The sequence below is a fragment of the Chondrus crispus genome, genomic scaffold (assembly GCF_000350225.1).
Source record: "Chondrus crispus Stackhouse genomic scaffold, scaffold_17, whole genome shotgun sequence".
Classification (NCBI taxonomy): Eukaryota; Rhodophyta; class Florideophyceae; order Gigartinales; family Gigartinaceae; genus Chondrus; species Chondrus crispus.
Window position 1 is genome coordinate 315,830 of NW_005179069.1, and position 7,963 is coordinate 323,792.

At 56.6% G+C, this 7,963-nt stretch overlaps 1 protein-coding gene across 1 annotated transcript in view; it reads right to left on the reverse strand.

The window, feature by feature from the left end:
• CHC_T00003056001 (hypothetical protein) overlaps nucleotides 1-712 on the reverse strand; it is a 1,239-nt gene extending 527 nt beyond the window's left edge. Inside the window, exon 1 of the mRNA XM_005714881.1 lies at nucleotides 1-712. This exon is cut by the window's left edge and continues 527 nt beyond it. Coding sequence (XP_005714938.1) covers nucleotides 1-712 — 712 coding nt within the window.
• Between the last annotated feature and the right edge of the window lie 7,251 nt (nucleotides 713-7,963).

Here is a 7,963-nt window from a genome sequence, read left to right on the forward strand (position 1 = left end):
CCGCGGCGTCCGCCTCCGGCACGGGGACGGCGAGCAGCACGGCGTGCGGGGCGGCGGCGCGCGCGGCCATGTGCAAGACAGCGGCGGCGTCGGCCTCGGACTGTACTACGGCCGGGGCCGGCAGAGTGCCCCGCGAGTAGAAGGCGGGGAAGGTGTCCGCGCGCAGCACGAGGACCGGGACCGAGTGGGTCTCCAGTAGCTCCAGGGTCTTCCGCACGTCCAGGATGGCCTTGACGCCCGCACACACGAGCAGCTGCGGGATGGTGGCCAGCGCGGACACGTCGGCAGACACGTCGCCCGTGTCCGCGGCGCCGCGGTGCACGCCGCCAACGCCGCCGGTCGCGAACACGCGCACGCCGGCGCGGTGCGAGATGGCCATGGTGGCAGAGACGGTGGTGGCGCCGGTGTGGCGCTGGGCGTACGCGAGCGGCAGGTCGCGACGCGATAGCTTGAGCACCGGGGTGGAAGACAGGTGGTGCAGCTGGGGGCGGGTTAGGCCGACGTGCGGGACGCCATGAAGGACTGCGACCGTTGCTGGGGTGGCGCCTAGGTCGCGCACGACGGATTCGAGCGCGTGCGCGACGGAGAGGTTGGTCGGGTAGGGGAGCCCGTGGGCGATTATGGTAGACTCGAGGGCGACGATCGGGAGCGAGTGGGCGAGGGCATGACGCACATCGGCGGAGAGATGGATGTCCGGGGAGGGGGGCGGCATGGTGGCGGGAGGCGATGGGGGGACGGACGGAGCGGGAGGAGTAGGAGGGGGAGTAGGAGGGGGACTACACTGTACTGTAGCTAGGAGGGAGGAACAGGAGGGAGGAACAGGAGGGAGGAACAGGAGGGCGGAGGATGGGAGATCTCGAGACTGTAAGGAGGAGGGTTTGTGAAGTTTGACTTCGTTGGGACTGTAAAGTTACTGTATGTACTACATACAGTAACTTTACAGTACATACTATGTACAGTACTGTGACACGTGGTTGGGACCGGTGTAAGTAATTGGAAGTTTAAGTTAGTAATTGTAGACCGCGCGCAAAAAGAGTATAAATGCGGTGGTTTTCGGTCGTCCTGTACGGCCGAGGGGAGGGAGACATCACATCACAAAAAAACACACACGGGTAAGACACGGGACGACGTACCCCGTTTTCACCCTAACATGGTACTCTTGTGGAGGGCCGACGCCAACAGTCAGGCGGGTCCCGCTTCCCTGGTGTTCGATGGTAAGCACGAGGCGGATGTCGCCAAGTTCTTCTTTGTCTACGAAAACGTCGTAATGAAAGGCAAGTCCGACGAAGACAAAGCCGGAGAGCTACTGTGCTACCTGCAAGGGGAGGCTTTCGACTACTACTATGAAACGTACAGCCAAGACGGTGGACTGAACGAGGCGGCCAGCGACTACCAAGCCGTCAAGAAGGCATTGCTCGACCGTTTCGAGTCAGTCCCTAAACCGGAAGAAAACATCAGGCTCGCAGTCGCGAGTAGGTTGGACGGCAACGACGTGCTCGCTTCGTTAAACGCGATGGATCGCCGCTTCGATAAAGCAGCTTTCAACCCCGAAGCCAAGTTCGGACTACTCCGGAACGCGGTCATGGAGCACACCGACGTGTCACAGTTCGTCTTGTATAGGGCACCTACCTCGTACGGGGAGCTGAAGAAGGCCGTTAAGGACTTCGTGTCTGGCCGCAAAGCCTTTATGGCTGCACACAATGCTAGGCAAACTCAGCCTCCGGCGCCTAGGCGCATTCTACAGAGACCGGAAACACGCCAGGAGCCGGACAAGATCGAAAAGAAAGTGGACGTGCTGGCAGAACGGCTAGCAGAACTTTCTTTGTTGGTAAAGAAGAATCAGACAGCAGATCAAGGTGGCCAGGTCCGAACCTGCTCATTCTGCAAGGAACCGGGGCATGGAGCCACCCGATGCCCTTCTAATCCGCGCCGAGACACTCGTTGTTCGAATTGTGGGAAGCTTGGTCATGAAAAGGAGACGTGCTGGACCAGGCTTAGAACGGCACTGCCGAGGGCAGGAGCCACGACTCAGTCCACAGCACCTGCAACAGAAAGTGCAGGGAATGCCCAGGTCACCTATATTGACGAGGCAAACGACGGAGAAGTCGTGGCCGTCACTAAGAGAAACGCAGACGGGGAACCTCTTCCCAAGCAGCACAAAACGCGAGAGGAGGTGTCCATTCCCAGGCTTTTGAACCCGTCTGTACCATTCGAGATGCAAAAGAGGGCTCTGCCACTTCAGGCGGGGCCAAGGAGGTCCCACCAGAGGAAGAAAGCGAAGAAAGTGACCAGAAAAGCATCCCTCCAGGAGTATGTGAGGAAGTATAATGTCGTTTCGGAGCTTGCAAACGCATCTTCCGGACTCACTTTCGGACAGCTTGTTCGCGGCGATGCGGAAGTGGCGAAGAAGGAGATACGCCGCTTGTTTGCGAAACAAAGAGTCCGTGGTCGTGCTTTCGCAGGTCACGCCGATACGAAGTCTCGAAGGCTGCGGCTGGTAACTGTGAAGGTTTATGGGACGGAAGCTCAAGCCCTGTTAGATTCTGGGGCCGTACCGAACATAATCTCGCCAAAGTTGGCGTCTAAGCTTTGCCTCTCCCCGCAACCGACTGAGAAGCATATCACGGTGGCAGATGGTGCTAATGCGCCCTGCCTGGGATCGCTTCATCAGATACCAACATCGTTTGGTGAACTTATCGTGAAGTTGGACTTCCTAGTCGTGAAAAGATCGCCGTTCGACCTGATCATAGGGCTTCCGACCCTTGAGGGACTACAGGCATGCATCGATCTTGGTAAGCAACATGTGCAGATGACAGTAGGTGAGAATACCACCAGACTAGGCCTCAACATGGATGTGGAACACGTTTCACGGAGTGCGGCCTCAACTGATAGTGAGGATTTCACCTCCGACTCTGAGGCTGTACCTGGCTCGTCTACGACAAGCGACAATGAATTTGTCTTGGCGACTCTTGACCAACCACCATTTGAACCTGATTTGGGACTCACCAAGCTACCGGATGGAGTCGAATATGAATTGGATGGGGTTCCTGATCTAGTGAAAGAGGGCCTAAAGTCTGACTCGGAAAACGCGAAAGAAGATGGCAGAGTAGATGAACAAGGCCCGGAACGGCTTCAAGTAGCCCTTCTCGGGGAGAAATTGCGCCACCTGGCTTTCGAGGCCAGGGAGAGCATTGTGAATTCTATCCAGAACTCAGGGATCGTAGCTTGGTCACTCGACGATTTAAGACCGGCAGATGTTCCGGTGTCTCACTCGTTTGAGCTAGAAGATCCAAGCCCCATTACCCACGCTGCACGCAGGCTTCCGCCACGCCACAATGAAGTGGTGCGTGAGGAGCTTCGTAAGATGTTGGAGGCAGGAATAATTACCCCTTCCATTTCGGCCTGGTCCTTTCCTATCGTTATCGCATCGAAGAAAGACGGAAAACCCAGGTTCTGTGTAGATTACCGCACCCTCAATCGCAAAATGAAAGCCGATCGTTGGCCCTTGCCAAAGATCGAGGAGATCTTCGATGATTTAGAGGGGAGCTCGGTCTTCACAACGCTTGACTTGTTCTCGGGGTATTGGCAAGTCCGGATGGCTGAGAACTGCAAAGAGAAGACGACTTTCGTCTGCCGTTTTGGGACGTTTCAATTCGAGGTGATGCCGTTCGGGTTAATGAACGCCCCCTCTACGTTCCAAAGGATGATGGACCAGCTTTTCCAAAGGCTTAGCTTCGTTAGAGTTTACTTAGACGACGTAGTCGTCTTCTCGAAGTCCGTTGAAGAGCACACTTCACACTTATGTGAAGTCTGCAAGGTGATTGCTACGAGCGGGCTGAAGCTTAAGATCTCAAAATGCAGCTTCGCACAGTCCCAAACGCGACTGCTTGGACACATAGTCACCGGAGATGGCGTCAAAGTGGACCCCCAAAAGGTCAGCGCCATTAAGAGGGAGAAGGAGCCGTCCAATGCGACAGGGCTTCGTAGCTTCCTTGGTCTGGCGGGATACTACCGCTGCTTCATTCCTAAGTTCGCCGAGATCTTTGCTCCGTTACATGAGGCCACGTCTACTAAACGGACTTTTAAGTGGACGGCGGAGATGCAGGAGTCATTTGAGAAGCTTAAGCTCAAGTTAACCTCCCCGCCAGTCTTGGCGTTTCCCGACTTCGAACAACCTTTTGTCGTGGAGACTGATGCATCCTCGGTCGCCGTCGGAGCTGTTATGGCCCAACGAAAAGAGGACAGGAAAGTCCACCCGATCCAGTACGCAAGTCGCACGATGACGTCAGCAGAGAGGAAGTATTCCGCCTGTGAGCGAGAGGCCCTGGCTGTGATCTTCGCTTTGAAGAAGTTCCGAGTTTACCTGCTTTCAACACAGAAGTTCACGCTAATAACAGACCACCAAGCCCTACAGTATGCCTTTAAGAAGAAAGACATTCACGGGAGGTTGGCAAGGTGGATGGACTTCCTAGCAGAATACGAATTCGAAATTAAGTACCGCCCGGGAGGAAAGAACGGTGCAGCTGACTTCCTGTCCCGCCTGAAGGCCAAGGGCGAGGATGGAGTCGACTCTGACGACGAGGGAGATCTTGTCTGCAGTGTTTCGGATCCTCTAGAGGCACAAATGGAGTGGGAACCCCATCTTATTGACATTTCAAGGCACCTCGGGGGTATTGAGATGAGGGAAGTGGATGTTCGTCGACGTCGGCTCAACCGCCGAAGCGCCAAACATTTCATGGCTTGTAATGGACAACTGTTCCGTAGGACCAACAATGGACTACGCGCTATCCCGCCTATAGGGGCTCGCAGAAGGATCATTAGAGCCTTTCACGACGAAATAGGCCATTGGGATCTGCAAACGACGAAGAGATTCGTCTTGGACCGATATTGGTGGCCTGCCGTCCACCGAGACGTGAACGACTACGTTCGGGGTTGTGACGGTTGTCAGAAAGCCACACCAATTCCGAAGTACAAGACCACCCTTCGATTTCCCATGACTTCGTTATTTGATACATACTCTATCGATTTTGCGGGACCATTGCCTCGTACGCCCTCTGGACGGAGGTACATCCTTATTGCCGTGGAGCACCTGACTGGCTGGCCAATTGCGAAGGCCACCGTCACCTCGACGGCAGAGGAGGTGCTGAAGTTCGTGAAAGAAGAGATAATCCACTGTTTTGGGTTACCACGTGTCGTTGTCTCGGACAACGCTACTTGTTTCACAGCGTCGGTCTTGAATACCTTCATGGCACGAAACGGGATTAAGTGGAAGACAGTGCTCGCCTATGCGCCTATGTCGAACGGACGGGCAGAGCGGATGGTCGGCACATTGAAGAGAGCAGTCCGTAAGATGATTCTCGGTGCCTCGCCTGCAATTGTTGAGTGGGACGATGCTCTACGTCAAGTCCTATATGGATACCGTCGCAGGAGGATGGCGGTGGGATTGTCCCCGTTCGAGCTGCTTTATGGGGTGTTGCCCAGGATGGCGCCTGGAGACCAAGAGCCTCTCTTCGGAGTCTCCGAGATCCGCCACCGGCAAATGGAACTCCTGCAAGCCAGAGCGATGCGGGCAACAAGAATAATCGGGCGCAGAGCTGCAACCACATTAACAGACGGTCGCGAAGCAACTTTCAATGTGGGCGACGAAGTGTTGGTCGCAAAAGGGGCTGCCCTCGGGCCCATGCAGAAATGGCCTATCGCCTTGTCGAAGTTCTATGGCCCATGCCGAGTTGCTCGTGCGCGCCATCCGCGGTACACTCTAGTGTCGCCGCATCAACGCTACTCGAGAAGGGAGATACATGCCAGAAGGCTGGTCCTCTACAGGAGGCAACCGTTGCACCTTCAGTGAGGCAAATGACTAGGGATTTTTACGCTTTGAATTGAAAGATAGTGAAATGCATATGAAGTGCTGATTACTTGCTACAAGTAGATAGAGAGTGGGTCATGGAGACAATGGGAATCACCAATGACCTCTAATGCTGAATGGAACTTCCCGAACCCCGAATCGCGGCTTTCTTGTGCGCTCTGCGGCTGCTTGCGCGTCCAATTCTGCTCCTTTTCTTCTTGGAAGGGGTGACGACGAGAACTTGCCGCAGTTCGGAGACGCCAACGAAGATCCCGTCGGCTCCAACGCATGCTTTGACCGCGCCGGCGCAGAGCCGAAGCGGAAACCCCTCCATACAATCAAGTACAATGGAATGTATGGTCGAGACGCAGATGCTGTGCATTATGTGGGGCAAACCTTCTAAAGTCGCGACATAAACACCCGGGTCGAGCCTCAAGAGGAGTCCGAGAGATGGACTACGAAGACCCGACCCGCGGAGAGCGACTTCATCTTGATTAAGGTGTTTTCCAGCGTCATGGAAATCTCGGATTCGACGCGACGGAGAGCCGGTCCTCTCAAAGAGGAGGCTGTTGCGGACTAAAAGATCCCAGTACTTGACGGCAAGGTTTGGGGACCCTAGGAGATGGAGCCCGTCTTGGAAACCTTGGTTACATCTGTTCGAGATGAGAGCTCGAACATTAAGTGGTCGCGGCTGGCGAAACGTGTAGCTTTCAGAGCGAGCTGCTTCCGCGGACACTTACCTCCCGTGCTCTTCGCCGCTGTCTGCTTGGTTCTCGCCATCGTATTACGCTATGAGGGGGGCCAAAGAGGGCACACGGGGACTGAAACCCCACCTGCGTGCCTCTCGATCTGGCGGGAACAGGAGGTCTAAGCTACGACGAGGACCACGGAGGCAACGCGGAAGAGCAGCGAGAGCTAAGCAGCGCAGGAACCAGGAGGCCGAAAGAGCTAAACAGAAGCTGGGGTGGAGCGAGAAAGGCGAACGGAGAGCGACGGCAGATACCACAGGAAGGAAAGGGGGGTTCGAACCCCAGGTCTGTGTTGATATAGGCTGGAGGGTGAAAAAAATCAAAATCAAAATCAAAATCAAAGGCAAAATTTGAGTGGCCGGGGCCCGTGGCCCCGCCTAAGTGGGGGGTTGTGTGACACGTGGTTGGGACCGGTGTAAGTAATTGGAAGTTTAAGTTAGTAATTGTAGACCGCGCGCAAAAAGAGTATAAATGCGGTGGTTTTCGGTCGTCCTGTACGGCCGAGGGGAGGGAGACATCACATCACAAAAAAACACACACGGGTAAGACACGGGACGACGTACCCCGTTTTCACCCTAACAAGTACTATGTACTGTACACGCGGAGGAGGGAATGGGCAGTCGGCGGCAGCGAGGCGTCTCGACGAGACGCGTGTCACTGGCGGCGCGCTGCAATGTGGATTAAAAAAAAGAAAAAAAAGGACGAAAATACCGAACGTGTCAACCGAGCACAAACAGTATGGCGCACGAAGGGTGCAAATCCAGATCATGCCCTACCAAAACGGCCCTCCACTCTCTGTATACAACTTGCACATACAAGTGCAGCGGCCCGTCCCCTCCTTCCACCCCCACCCCCACCCCACCCCAACGCCAGCCTACCTACCTACCTGTCCACCGCCGCGCTCACCGCCCATGCCGAAGAAACGCCGTCTCTTCGAGTTCAAAGGCTTCGACGCTTCGCGCTCCGCCCGCACCTCGGTAACCCCCGAACTCCCGGTCCCGCCTCTGCTCGCCATGCCCTTCTTCTCCGACGACGAGGGCTACGTCTACGACGACGACGACGTCGCGCGCCTCGAGGCGCGCAAGGAGTACACGGCCCGCCACCCGACGCACCGCCCCCACCACCACCGCCGCCGCCGCCACCCGACGCACCACCACCACCACCACCACCGCCACCGCCACCGCCACCACCCGCGCCGCCACGACGACGACCGCCGCGACGACCGCCTCTTCTCCGACGACGACGACGACCCGTCCGAGCCACCCGACCGCCACCCGCGCCGCCGCCACCGCCGCCGCCGCGACGAGCACGACTCGCCCCACGGGTACGAGCCGCGCCGCCGCTCGCGCCCCCGCCGCCGCGCCGCGGA